General features: G+C 34.1%; 1 protein-coding gene across 1 annotated transcript; it reads left to right on the forward strand.

The window, feature by feature from the left end:
* Positions 1-4: 4 nt before the first annotated feature.
* On the forward strand, positions 5-9684 carry LOC133327749 (octopamine receptor Oamb-like; the record flags this gene model as incomplete). The annotated part of the gene is made up of 4 exons (XM_061536293.1): positions 5-61; positions 278-514; positions 8635-8695; positions 9182-9684. Coding segments are annotated over 4 exons (843 nt in total), but the record flags the coding sequence as incomplete, so codon positions are not given.
* Positions 9685-15101: the final 5417 nt, after the last annotated feature.

Below are 15101 nucleotides of genomic sequence, written 5' to 3' on the forward strand. Positions count from 1 at the left end.
GGCCGATTTATTGGTGGGTTTGGCGGTGCTACCATTTTCGGCTACATGGGAGGTGTTTAAGGTGAGTAAAGAGATGTGATGAAATGGAATGGAAATTCATGTAGCATTACTACGGACACGTATGCGTATGAGTGTTATAAATTATTTTCAGCAAATAATTAATGTTAGTCATACGCCATGCGGTCTGGCGGTTATTTTTGGAAAACCCCGAACAAAACAAAACCTAAATAAATAATTATGATGTATTTATGTTGTTGTTTCTGTTTTTGTATTCAAGGTTTGGATATTCGGTGATGTCTGGTGCCGCATTTGGTTGGCCGTTGATGTATGGATGTGCACGGCATCAATATTAAATCTCTGTGCCATATCTTTGGATCGTTATGTGGCGGTTACAAGGCCGGTTACTTATCCCAGCATTATGTCGACAAAAAGGGCCAAATCTCTAATTGCTGGCATTTGGGTTTTATCGTTCGTCATTTGTTTTCCACCGTTGGTGGGGTGGAAAGATCAAAAGGTAGGTGACAAAAAATTTAAAGGGTTTATTTTCATTAAAGTTTAAGGGTGTTTTTTCGATAACAAAACAAACTGTTTGTGGTCTCTGTTGGATTGCCCAAGGTGGTATGTTGTTTATGCATTGGGGTATATGGGAACATGTAAATGCTTCTTAACTTTAAAATCTTATTATCGTATCAAATATTATAACGGATAAATGTATCCAGCACCGGAAATTTTTTGAAATGAGGTTTGGTTGATATTTAATTAAAAAGATATCCTGAGGGAGCAAGGAAAATTTGTTTAAAGGAAGTATATAATAAATAACTAACTGGCAAAAAGGAAACATATCATTAAATGTGGGTTAGGAAAGCAATGTTTAAATTATCATATTAAAATAAAAATTTATTTCTCATTGAAAATACTCTTTAAAAATCCATGCCTTGTAGTAGTCTATAAAAATAGTATTTAAATGTCCCATGCCTTGTAGAGGTTCTTAAAATTATTCTTTAAAAAAACCGTGCCTTTTAATGGTCCTTAAAAATATTCTTAAAAATAATACCCTTGCCTTGGTTGGTTACTTAAACTCCAGGCCATGTATTGGTCCATAATAATGTATTCTTTTTACCCTTTCAGTGTCAAAGGAAAACATTTTGTCGGAATAAAAATATAAAATTGTGTATTTAAGATCATATAAAGGCATAGAGTTTAGAAAAAATAGCAATTCGCATTTTAACCCAGGTTCGCCTGTCTTTCAGCAAAAACAAAAACCTCAATAGTAACGGTACATAGGATAACCGAAAAATCGCAAAGAAAGAGAGTATTTTTAAATGTCGAATATATTCGACAAAAACACTGAAAGGGTTAAGAATCCTTGCCATGTATTAGTCCTTAAAAATATTCTTTCAAAATCCATGCCTTGAGTTAGTCCTTAAAAAATATTTTTCTTTTTAAAAAAAATCCACGCCTTGTAATGGTCCTTGAAAAAATTGTGTTTCTTACAAGAAGCTTTTTTTGAAGAGTTATTTAATAACACCACAATCATTTTTAGTTGTGTCCATATTTCGAAATGTCTTGTAAAATTATTACTCGTATTTCTGGGTCATGGTATAAATTCAATTCTCTGCTGGCACTTAAAAACTCGTAAAACTTGACCAAAATGTGTCGAATATATTTTCTACCAAACATTTGGCACTGCAGTTAAACAACCAATGAAATGCCAGAATACTTTTCGGCAAATACCATTTTTTAGTACCAAAACGGAATTTTTTTGACATTATCCATACACAAAATGTCTATGGACTTTACTTAAGGAAATTGGCAAAATGCTACTTTGCTGTACAATAATTTACTTTCCTTTTTTGGGCAATTTTACGCTTCGTATGCTAGCCCACATTTAGTATCATAGTTTTGTATTTCATTTTGTTTTTATGTTATTGTTGCTGCTGTCGTTTTTTTCTCTTTTTCTTCAACAACATGCTAAAGAAATTTGTAAGCTATTTAGCTCATTGTAAATGTTAACCTTCATTGATATGAGACATTCGAGGTTTATTTGGAAATTCCTAAAAAAATCCACGCCTTTAAAAATCTTTGTGTTGGTCCTTGAAAAGAATATATCTTAAAAAATGTATCCCTTTGTTGGTCCCTGAAAAGAATATTCCTTAAAAAATCCACGCCTGCGTTGGTCCTTGACAACATATTCTTTGAAAAATAATCGGCTTGTGGTAGTCCTTGAAAAAATATTCTTTAATAAATCCTCGCCTCAGTTGGCCCTTGAAAAATATTCTTTAATAAATCCAAGCCTAGCCAAATTGTACTAACCAGCTGGTGCATGCTCCTGACCAGCATGTGACCACCAGTCTTGAATAGTTCGGCTGGTAAATATGATCAATTTGATTTCTCGTTGCTTGATCAGGAGAAATCCAAGTGGCCTTGTGTATATCGAGATGTTTTTTGCTGCCGCGAAGTCAATCAGCCTCATGCCGTTGTCGGATGTTTCTTCATGGAGACTGAATTTTCTGACGGTGGCACCAAAAATATTTTCCCTTCCGATTTTTGCATTTAAATCTCCTAGCAGAATTTTAATGTCATGGCCAGGGCAACGGTCATATGCAGTTTCTAGGCGCTCGTAAAATATGTCTTTGGTCTGTTCATCTTTATCTTCGGTTGGAGCATGGGCGCAAATGAGACTGATGTAGAAGAACTTCGGTTTTATACGAAGTTAATCAACCGCATGCCGTTGTTGGATGTTTCTGAATTCTGAGGCTGAATTTTCCGACGGTGGGACCAAAAATATTTCTCTTCCATTAAAATCTCCTAGCTGAATTTTATACGGATTATAGCAATTCGCTCATCTACTGGAGTGAATCTGGATACGAGGTCTTTTATTCTCCTGTTAACCATAAATCCGCAGCCAAACTCACGTCTCGTTTCATGGCAGCTATAATACAGGGCGTAATCATTTCATTTACTTACGCCAGCCCCTTTCCATCGCATTTACTGTAAGGCAATAATATCGGCTTTGCACTTCTTAAGTACATCCGCTAATGATCGTGGTCCTTTATACGTTTGCGGGGATCATCAACATTGGGGAGTTTGATTTTCTTTTTCGTTGCTGTTTCATAGTAGGTTCGGTTTTCCGAGTGTGGTTAAGTAACCCAACGTCTCAACCCATTTGTATAGTTCTGTTAGGTGAACTCGCGGCACATATTAGCTCACTATTTCAACGAGTGATGAAAATAGCTACCACAGGTGACACCGCGGGGAGGTCACTGCCCACAATTGAGATGAAATAGGGGGCAAGATAAGCCTGGGCTTCGCCTTGTTAAAGCCAATCAGAGCCGTTGCTTGGTATCTAACACACGCTTTGTGTGACGTCCCTGAAAAAATATTCTTTAATTAAACCACTTACACCTTGTGGTAGTCCTTGAAAGAAATATTCTAAAAAAATCGATGCCTGTAAAATTCTTAAAAAAAAATATTATTTTAAAAAATCTACCATTGAAAAAATTCTTGAAAACAATATTCTTTGAAAATACACCCTTAAAAAATTTTTCTTTAAAAAAAAACAACGCCTTTTATTCCTTAAAAAATCCACGCCTTGTTTGGTCCTAGAAAAAATATTCTTTTAAAAATCCACGACTGAAATAGTCCTAGAAATGAACATTAATTTTTTTTTTTTTTTTTTTTTTTTTTTTTGGAAAATTTACCTCGGAATAACTCATATGCCCTCATATCTTCTTTACAATTTCACATACTATCTTACATATATGTAAAAGAGACAAGTATACGATCTACATTTTTATACATATGCATAAATACAAAAAAAGGATATACATTCATAAGTAAGCACATAAGTATGCCAACAAGAAAAACAACAACGGCAGCAGCAGCAAGAATTAAGGAAACCCATAACAATTGAGAACAAACATAAAAAATAAACAAACATTCAAGGCAATTTCACCGAAAAAAAAGAACGGACGGACTATTCGACAGACATTGCTTAACGTAACAAAAAGGACAAACAAGTAGAAGAAGAGAAAAAAAATAAATAAAAACGAGAAAAAAACTGAAAGTTTTATTACAATGCCATGTAATACAATACAGCATATTATAAGCCATTCGTATAAACCATGTTCTCAATGACCCAGGTCTTAAGGCGCAAAGTGACAACCGAAAAAATGTTGCCAAACTGTTTTTTTTTTCATTTTTCTGAAGGCATAATTAACTGAAATCCTTTTGTATTTTCATCGCATTGTAGCGGCAAATTTAAAAAAAATGTTGCAACAACAACAACGAAGACGACAAACAAGCAACCAAATAAAATATCAAATATCAAGCGGTGTAATAAGCCTTCAATATATTGCTTGTAGTACCAAAAAGAAATTACAAGTTAAAAAGCAGTAGTAGTAGCAGTATCAGCTGCTGCTGTGTAACTGACAGACTGACTGACAGCATTGTTCACAATCGACATTTATTTTTGGTACAAAATATTTTTATTTTTACTTTAATTCTTGCCACATCTTTAATGTTCGTAACAATTCGTAACAATGAGTTTTTTCTTTCTAATTTTTTGTCAATTAAACCAAAAATTGTTGAAGAACAAAAGCTTCTACTTACACCTGGTTTTATAAACCTCTTGGAATTCTAAGGATTTTATTTTATTACTGAGAAAAGAAAAATAAAATAAAAAACCAAGAAAGTTCTTGTTCTTTCAATTCATAGAAAAAATTGTACGACGACACGTGATATATATTTTGTGGAAAAGAATTAAAACATGTGGTTGTCGAAAAAAATGAAACAAAAACTTTTCCATCGACCTTTGCTGTTGTTGCTGGCAGAAAATTGCGACAAATAATTGTGGGGTTTAATAAACCAAAAATAAATTGTTCATGAAAATAAAATTATGAACTTTTGATAAAACGTGTCGATTCGTTTAAAGCATGGGTAAATATTTAATAAATTTCAAGTAATACAGGCCAGATTATTGCGTGGAGTAGCTGATCAATTAACTAGCTCAATCCTTAGAAGCCCATTGGATAACTATTTCAAAATCTCTCAGAAAATTAGCCATGTATATGTGGTTGTCGATAATGTTTGGTGGAATTATAAAATAATAATTATAATAAAATCTTTAAATAAAAATAATAATAATAAAATCATAAACCCCAATGAGACATAAACAAGTTAAAATGACGGCGTTGTTGAACTTTTTATATCCTCACCATGTAGTGGTCATTCTATGGTAGATACCTTATTATGGCGGCTACTTTATTACAAATGATCTGCTAGAAGATTGTCTGAAAAAATTAAATACAAAGTTACAGACAATAATGTTGGGAAATTGAGGTAGAATATTCAACATACAAAAAAAAAAAAAAGAAATACTATAGACCTTTGTATTGAGCTAATTAAAACATGGGCATATATTTAACATTTCCTGAAAATTTTTTATTCTATCACAGCCCCCTTAGTGGGAAAATGCAACTAAAACCTCAAAATTCTGAAAAGGGGATTTCGCCTTTTTCCGGCTACTTTAGGACATACATTCTTCTGAAAAATGGTCTGCAAATGTTTTATTCTCCCCCAAAGAACACAGACTACTAAAACCTTCAAACTAGCGAAAATGCTTAAAGTGACCTACAGATGGAGGTTATGTCAATGTGCCACAGGGTATTATGTCTTGGTACATATGTTTGTAACAGGCAAAAGGAAACGAGATAGACCCATGGTTCCTTTTGAGAATATGCATTGAATCACTTTCTGAGTCGATTTATGCATGTCAGTCAGTCTGTCTATGTTAAATTGTCAACAAAGTACAGGTCGCATTTATGATTCGAATTGGATGAAATGGCACAGCTCATTTGTTCTGCCCAAAGATGAACCCTACTGAAATTGGGAAAAATCGGTTCAGATTTAGATAGAGCTCCCATATATATTTTGCACAACGTACTGAATTTAGTATAAGCTACTGTGTGGAAAGTTTCACTGAAATCGGTTCAGATTTAGATATAGCTCCCATATATAGTTTCGTCCGATTTTCAGTAAATGGTGAAACAAAGCCCCAAAATATGGCCTATTGACACACAAATTTGCACAACGTACTGAAGTTACTATAACGAGTATAAAGTTTTGTTGAAATCGGTTCAGATTTAGATATAACTCCCATATATAGTTTCATACGATTTTATGTTAAGATTTGTATATATTATTGTATATTTTAAGTAAATGACGCACAAAACGTACATAAGTTAGTATAATCTTATTCGTTGAAATCGGTTCGGATTTGGATATAGCCTCGATATATAGGTTCGCCCGATTTCATGTAAATGGTGCACCAAACTCCTAATGTTTATCAGATTTATTATAAAAATGCAGTCATGGTCTATATATGTATATATATTCGATCAATATAATCAATGGGGTCCCATTGAGATTTGCTTTAAATCGATTTATATAATTTTGCCCCATTGCAAACAAACGAATCTATATCTGTCCGTATGAAAAATTTAGCATAGGTTGCAGAATGACATGTCTATGATTGAGTTAAGTCTGTTCACAGCTAGATAAAGATAACATATTTTAGTTTATACGATTTCGGACATTTATAAGGATGCATCTGTTGAATATACTCAAAGTGGTGAAGGGTATTATATAGTCGGCTCCGTCCAACTTTACTACTTTCCTTATTGGTTTCGAAATAGTTTTGCAATACTGTCGCTCCCTATTCAAGAACCCGGAACAACGAATTAACCTTCGAAATACCGAAAATGCTTTCAAAAACATGGGTCTTGGAAATTCAAATCGTGGGTATCTTCAAAGAAAAATTTGGGCTTTTCGGTAACAAATCATTCTACCAAAAACTATCAATATTGGTCCACTTTTTGGGAGATCTTCCATAAAAAAGGCATCTCCCAAATTTTGCTAAGTTTTTCAATCGAATTCAATTTATATTTTATATTTTATGTTTCAATTGGTTGTCAAATTTTTCCCGTATAAATAATCCAGATAGGTTTAAGGTACTTTGAAAGTTCAGCTCATGATGGAGTGCTCATCCATAATAAACATAGATTTGAATATTGGTTAATTTTTTAGATTATTTTCCACACAAAAAATTTACCAAATTTCGATACATTTGGTAACATTTTCAAAGGAATATTTGACTGGAAGATAGTCAAAGGAAAACTAAACAACTGTTCTTAAAACTTTGGATTTGATTTGTATACCCTACACCACACTCTGGTACAGGGTACCAGACAAAAGGAAACGAGATAGGCACATGGCTCCTTTTGAGAATATGCATAGAATCACTTTTGTACAGATCGCATTTCGGATCACAGCTAATTTGTTTGGCCCAAGAACGAGCCCTATTGAAATTGGAGAAAATCGGTTCAGATATAGCTCCAACATACATTTTCATTCAATTTTACCTAAATGCTGCAACAAGCACACAATATTTGTCCGATCAAGACAAAATTTAGCACAGCATACTGAATTTAGTCCAGCTTTATATCTGTCAAGTTTTGTAGAAATCGGTTCTGATTTATATATAGCCCCCATATATTATTTCGTCCAATTATATGTAAATGGTGCACCAACTTCTAAGGTTTGTCCGATTGATATAAAATTTTGCTCTGCGTACTTAGTTAGATCCCAATTACTTTCGGATTTATATATAGCTTCCATACATAATTTTACTTAATTTTATACAAATGGTATACCAAGAATCCAAGTCAGTTGGCATACCATTTCAGATTGGTTCAAGGTTTTCATGTTTGGAAAATGTGTCACAGTGTTATTATTTATTTTGCGTCAAAATTGCTTTGAATGGGTCCCCATTTACATATTTTTTCGTTTTCATTTTAAGGGTACATATACGTCGTTACGTCTGTCGGATGTCAGGTGTCCATTTTGTAGCTATTAATTGTCGTGTAGGGTATAATATTGACTCGTGCTTTATTCACAGTGTGCTCGTTTGTACTCCATACAAAATGTGGATTCCACTTCTGCGGTTTCTAATTATGTAGATTCATTATAAACTTTTTTCTGTGAAATTAAATACATAATTTATTCCTGAAAATATATTTCTCAGAAAAAAATTTAAATTGTCTTAATAATTTCCACTGTTTCGTCGAATTCTATGCCTACATTAACGAGCTTTTAATTCGACCTTCAAAAAACCGCAAAACATCCCTATGTCCTCTTCCTTTCTTGAAAATTATCAACAATTATTACTTCCTCTCAAAGTGTGTTTGTGTAGATTTCTTTTATTATAGTAACAACAAATTAAATTTCACAGAAAAACTTTCCACTTCACCTCAACTGCCATGCAGATTGGCTGTGTGTGCTTCCCTATGTGTCAGCGGTTGTGTATGTGTGTGTGTAAGTTGTGGAAAAGTTTTCTCATATTAATCAGATTTAATTATTCAAATGTTCTCTAGCATACCCAGGCGTACCGACAGACCGACCATAAACATAATTCCAACACCACTTAGCATACATTTGCCGGCTTATTTACTTGCAATGGACATATTCATCGTCAGTGTAGTGTTGCTGCTAATCCCACGACGTACTTTATTATCTTACGTTCTTGTTTTTTCTCATCTCATTTTCTCGTTCTCGTTATTCTTCTTGTATTTACAGCCAATGGCAGAGCCAACATACACCAGGGGAAATTATACGCTTTATTATGCCACTAGTACAACAACAGTTGCAAATGAGCCCTCATCAGTAACAACATCATCGTCGTCGTCGCCTTCATCCTCCTCCTCGTCGTCCTCATCACCGTTTGCGGCGCCACCAGCAGCACCACCTTTCATTTCCACATTTTCGTCCAAGTTTTTACACCGAAAAAAGCGCCACAGGCCAAAGGCTGCCACAACATCTTCCCATTTACCACCTGTAACTACTCATGACTGGCTGATGGAGGCCCAATCTTCCTTGCCAGGCTCAGCCTCAGCAGCAGCATCATCATCATCGTCGTCCTCATCCATGTATAATTCATTTAATCCCTACGATCCATACCATGCCCACTTAGTTACTAAGAAGATTGCGAAAAATGTAAATAATCACAATGTCAACGCTGTGGCTGCATCGGCTAAAATTGTAGCTGATGATGATTATGCGATGGACGACGGCCAGGATACTACATATGATGAGCATGAGCATAAATCTCGACCTGATGATGATGGTGATGAAGAAGATGGTGAATATGGCGGATTTGATGCCAGTGGCAGTGGGGATAGCTCGTCGTCGGCAAGTTTTTCCAATGCCAACTATGAAACCTATAGTCCGGAGCATATAACAGATGATGACTATGGCTCATCAACTACCACCAGCAGCCGGAGTGCCAACAGTGCTATCACCAGCACTAGCACGAGCACAAGTAGAACTACCAGCAAAGCCACTAAAATCCCATCAACTACATATGACTATGTGGATTCATTGCCGTTATCATCGCCACTACCACCACCACCGCCGCCACCACTAACACCACCACCACCCTGTCCCTGGAAATGCGAGCTAACAAATGATCGCGGTTATGTTCTCTATTCCGCCCTCGGCTCCTTCTACATACCCATGTTTGTAATGCTTTTCTTTTACTGGCGCATTTATCGGGCGGCAGTGCGAACCACACGAGCCATTAATCAGGGATTTAAAACCACTAAGGGTAAGTAGCAAAGATTTCGTTTTATTTTTCCGATTTGTTCTACCACAAACCTGTGCCGTCCAATTAAAAAAAAAAAAAAAAAAACAAAGCGACATCAATTCAACACTCAACTCACATTTTTTTCTCATTTAGAGTGTACGTCTTTAATTTTGTTTGTGGCAAATACCAAAACGTAGTTGTGACATGAAGTAGTGAAACCGTCACTGCGACAAATCAACTTGTTTTTATAAACAAAAAACCAAAAAAACATTCATTTTAAAGCATTTTGTAAATCAATTAGATTTTGTTTGTTTTTGTAAAAACATTTTTCATTCTCAGATTAAACAATTAAAAAAAAATAAATAAATTAAAACACATTTTTCATTATTCACTATGCAATTTTAATACACACACAAATAATACGTATACCAACATTGGTTTGGATTTAAGGTAGGAGGTTTGTACACTAAAGCATATTTCATTGGTAATTCCATAAATAAATAATTTGGAATTGGCAAACTCCAAAGATTCGGAGGGCATTGAGGTCAAAATTATAGATGTTAAAACTAACAATATACTTGATGAACTGACCTGACATAGTTTTAGTAAACTTCGTTTTGTTCGTCACCCATGTCGAATGTTCGAAGATACGTCAATATCTGATAAGAAACGCCGATTTCCAAATAAAACATTTTCCGTACGAAATTTTTCAAATTAAAATACAAGTAACGACATCGTTAGGTCGAGTCGAATTTTGTTTAGCCTTTATCATTTAAAATTTAAAAATTGATCGGGATTTTTATGTGCATTCTACGCCATGGCAAAATATTGCCGTAAAAAAAAGAAATTTGAAAGTATAGATTCGGTGATTGTAAAATTGGGCTAGGTCCCTGAAAATAGGTCAAATCCTCAAAACATTAATCCAGCGTCAACATCCCCGTTTAATCCCGCCATGCTTAGCGGGGGCTATAGTATTACATGGACTGATATTGATAATGGAGGGTACCTTTATATGATTACACCATAGGTCAAAGTGCGGAGATATGGCTTTATCATTTTGGCGACCCTATTATACTTAAAGGGATAGCTTCATATCTTGATTTGTAGCTATTGTATGTATTTTTTGAGATAACATTTGTGTCCATTTCGTCCTTAACCCAGATAATTATATATATTTTCTTCTTCAAAATCAAAAATTTAATTTATTTTAAAAATCAGTGGGCGGAGCAGTATAGTCGGACGGGGCCGACCATATAATACCCTACACAACTTCCACGAAAATATATCTTTGTGTTATTTGCACCCACATGAAACCCGGCTAAAGATCAACAAATATTACTAATATTCAGTAGACGAGGGCTCTACTTGTCCAGATTCTCTTTACCGTGGGTTATGTTATGATGTTGGGCTTTCAATTGTGGCCTATAGATCGACTCAAAAAAATAACACAAAAAGTTAAATTCTCGGTCCACTGCATCCCAAAATTATTATCTGATCATCGCCGAAAATTATAGGCGTTGTCCTTGACCATAACTGGTATCTCCAGGAACATTTCAAAGCAATCAGCGGTATATTTCGACCTCTAGAGTGGTAATGGGTTACTAAATAATATCTGAGTACGTACGTGTAACTCCCACATCCGAGTACATACGGCAATAAAATTGATATCAATTTAAAGATCAACCACTCCTCTTGGGTATACTATCATCAACTTCTCGGGTCTATGCCCTTCAGGGGTAAATCTATACGATATAGGATACAAATTTTGTTATTTTTCACACAAAAGTCAGGGCCCATTTGACCCGCTAAAATTGAGCGATCTTTATCAAAACAGGCATGCTTATTCTTTAGCCCAATCCCCTTCTCCTTGCCAAAATTCGCGGTGTTTGGGCCATAATTGTGGCCGCTGGAGCGACCAGAAAAACCGACAAAAATTAAGTATTTGGTCCATTTCATCCTCTAAATATTAACCGATCTTTTCCAAAAACAATAGGGGTCTTCATTGCCCAGAACCCATTCTACATGCAAATTTTCGTGAAGATTGGTCGATAACTGTGACCTGTATCGTGTTTACAAATTATAATGGATGGACGGACGGACACACTATCTATCGACTCTCTATATCGACTCAGCTAGTCGAGATATGACGATCGGTATACTTACAGGTGGGTCTAGGACCAATATTTCGCGGCGTTACAAAATTTTGGGGCTGCACAAAGCTATAACACCCTGACAACATAGTTGTGTAGGGTATAATTATAATTTTTATGAAAAAATTATAATTTTATATTCGCCCGAATTATTTTCTCAAAACATATATAGTTATGCAAATTTTCGACGTAAAAAACCGGTTATCTAAATTTTTAATAATGAACCGATACTATCCCTGTTCAATAAATAATAAGTTCGCCAGCAAAAAATCACGCAATGTATCCTAATTTTGTCCTGTGGAATTGGGGAACAAGAATTTTCCACCCTCCAAAATCTTGATGCACAGGTAATTTTTGGTAGGAAGATGTGACGCTCAAGGAGAACAGAAAATATGAAACTAGAACCTAATGAGACCAAATTCGGCTGAAACCAGTAAGGAAAGTAGTAAAGCAGTAATTTCAGTACATCATTGTAGACCTAAGTCAGTTCCCTATGACAAATTTCGTGCAAATCGAAAGATATATGGGGACTTTTGAGCTCCATTCACCTTAAATCGGACAAAACTATATATGGGAGCTATATCTAAATCAGACTCGATTTTTACGAAACTTAGCATAGAATATTCTGGACCAAATTCAATGCCCTGTGCCAGATATCGTGGAATTCGAAAGATATATAGGGGCTTTGGTGCGCCGTTTACCTTAAATCGGAAGATATATGGGAGCTATATCTAAATCTGACCCGATTTTCCCGAAATTTAGCACACATCATTCTGGACCTAATTCAGTACTTTATACCAAATTACGTGCAAATCGAACTAATATTGGGATATCTTTATATGGAGGCGATACTGAAACTTGGACGGATATTTTAGTGTTTGTAGAATTTAATTATAAACCCATTCGGTTAAAACAATAAATTTTGTACCAAATGAGAAGCCAAAATATCGAAGTATAGCCACCTACAAATTGTCGAAATTTTGCTGAAAAATAAATGATTTTTATTTATTTTGCATGTAAGGGCGATGAAACTAATGTTTCTAGAATGAAGCCAAATGTCCGATTGACCAACGCGAACAGAGAATTCGATTAGGCGAAAACTGTGCATATCGTAATACCTTTGTCAAACTTTCTTTCACTCCGAAAATGGAATTTATAGCCACACCTCCCTCCCTACATGGGTCAACCATTTTTTAAAATATGTAAAACTAATACGAAGCTTTTTGATTATCCGATCTGAACCCATCCCAATAAATCTAGATCATATACGCAGATGCAATCTATCGATCCACTCCTTTAGAACTTAAAAATTATAAATCTAAATAGATTCCGAAAATAGTTCCTATGGATCCACTCCCGTAGGTACCCCTCCATAAATAGCCAACATTTCGTATTTTTCTCAGCTTGTTAGAATGATTCAAAAGTTAACCGCAAAATGTTATACCATATCAAATTGGCTCCCAACCGTAAAAATAGGTATACAATATTAAATAAAGCGAAATGGGGGTCTACGAGGAAAGGGAATTTATACCTTCATATATAATCCAATACGTAACTAAAAACCAATATTTGTAATTACTTGAATATGCTCACTCCGTATACAATAAATTTTGAATTAGATACATAGGGTGTAATATATAAAAAGCACCGGAAGAAATTAACAAGGTTTCTAATTGTTATTATTCTATTATTATTTCTTAATTTAGAGTATTTTTATTTTTTAAATGATAGCATTATAAAACACAAATTTAACGAAATGTATGGAACTACCAAACCCCATTACCATTTTACATAAAAACCATTTATTTTCCCAAATATTAACACATGTTCACAAAAAATTCATATCTAATTCATATTATCCCAGAAACCAATGTCTTAACATTCAATTGTTTTTGTCCAATCTTGATTCTTATAACATAAGTAAATTTGATACTTTGTCCTAATGTCTAACATATGTACATGTATGTAAAGTATCTTGTGATTTGCGGGACGAGGTATGAATACCTTAAAAGTGTGTATATTGTCTATAGCTTCTATTTTAAATTCAATGTACCTACAAAATTTTACAAAGACACCTACACAAATATTCACACATATAGCTAAACAGTAAAATCTCAAATGGCTCGAGAAAATTAGTTCCTTATTTAAATAATCCATAAAAATGTGTATTGTAATTGAATTCATCCGTAATATTAATCCAGGTTATTTGCTAACAAGCACAATAAACATTTTCTTAAATCTAAAATTTTAAATACTGTAGATATGCGTACACACATACAGACACAGAAATAAAGAGCTCTGTTGGTAAAGACACACATACATCAAACAATAGAAGATTATATTTATACCATACATAGCTATTGTTTGGGGTTTTACCTCTTTTCTTTTTTTGCCAATTAAAACTTTGATTTTTTAATTTTTAAGAAAATTATTCACAAATTAATTTTATTTATTTCATATATATATATATATATATATATAATACACTTTGTTTTAGATTAGGTAGATTTAAGTTCCAATGAGAATTTAAATGATATGGGAAGTGCAATATTTATATGTAGGTTAGGTAATGTAATTCCAGTGCAATATATAGGTTTAGGTTATGTAACTGATAATTCAAGGGTTATTAGGGCAGTGCAATATTTAGGTTTAAATTAGGAAATTTTTTAGGTTTTAATTATTTCAATTATAGGTTTAGTTCTATTTATTTTTTGGCTTAAATTTTAATCTTGTGTTGTAATATAATTCAGTTCTTTTGTGTTATTTATTAATATTTGTAACTTTATGTGTGTGTAGTTTAACTTTATGTACAATTCAATTTATTTGTGTAATTTTAATTTGTATTTATTTTTCTTGTTTAATTTAACAATTTGTGTTTGTGAAATTCAGGTGTTTTTGTGTATAACTATTTGTATATTTTTCTTTTCCTTTGGTTTATAATTGATATATTTTGTAAGTTTCACTTGTTCCTTTGTGTGTTCTTTGTATGTTTTTTTTTTTCACTGGAGGGGGGATCGCGTACGATTTTAGGTTCTCGGTTGTCAAAAATGAACTGAACTTTCCAAAATCAAAGGGCAACAAAACCGGCAAAATATCATTTTGTTTTGTTTTTGTTTTGGTCAGCTGAATGTAGGGTCCGTTAGCTTTGTGTATGTGTGGGTACTTAAATAAAAGAAAACCCCACCGCCAACCACCACTTTTTGCCGCCGTTGTTAATTTCATTTTTTACGCCGTTCGTGTTTATGCGAACGCCGTTCATGGCATTGCCATAAACATTCTCCCCCTCCATGAAACTGTGTAAGATTGCAGGC

The sequence above is a fragment of the Musca vetustissima genome, unplaced genomic scaffold (assembly GCF_032173495.1).
Source record: "Musca vetustissima isolate MV318-11 ecotype Yass unplaced genomic scaffold, APGP_CSIRO_Mvet_v1 utg296631, whole genome shotgun sequence".
NCBI lineage: Eukaryota > Metazoa > Arthropoda > Insecta > Diptera > Muscidae > Musca > Musca vetustissima.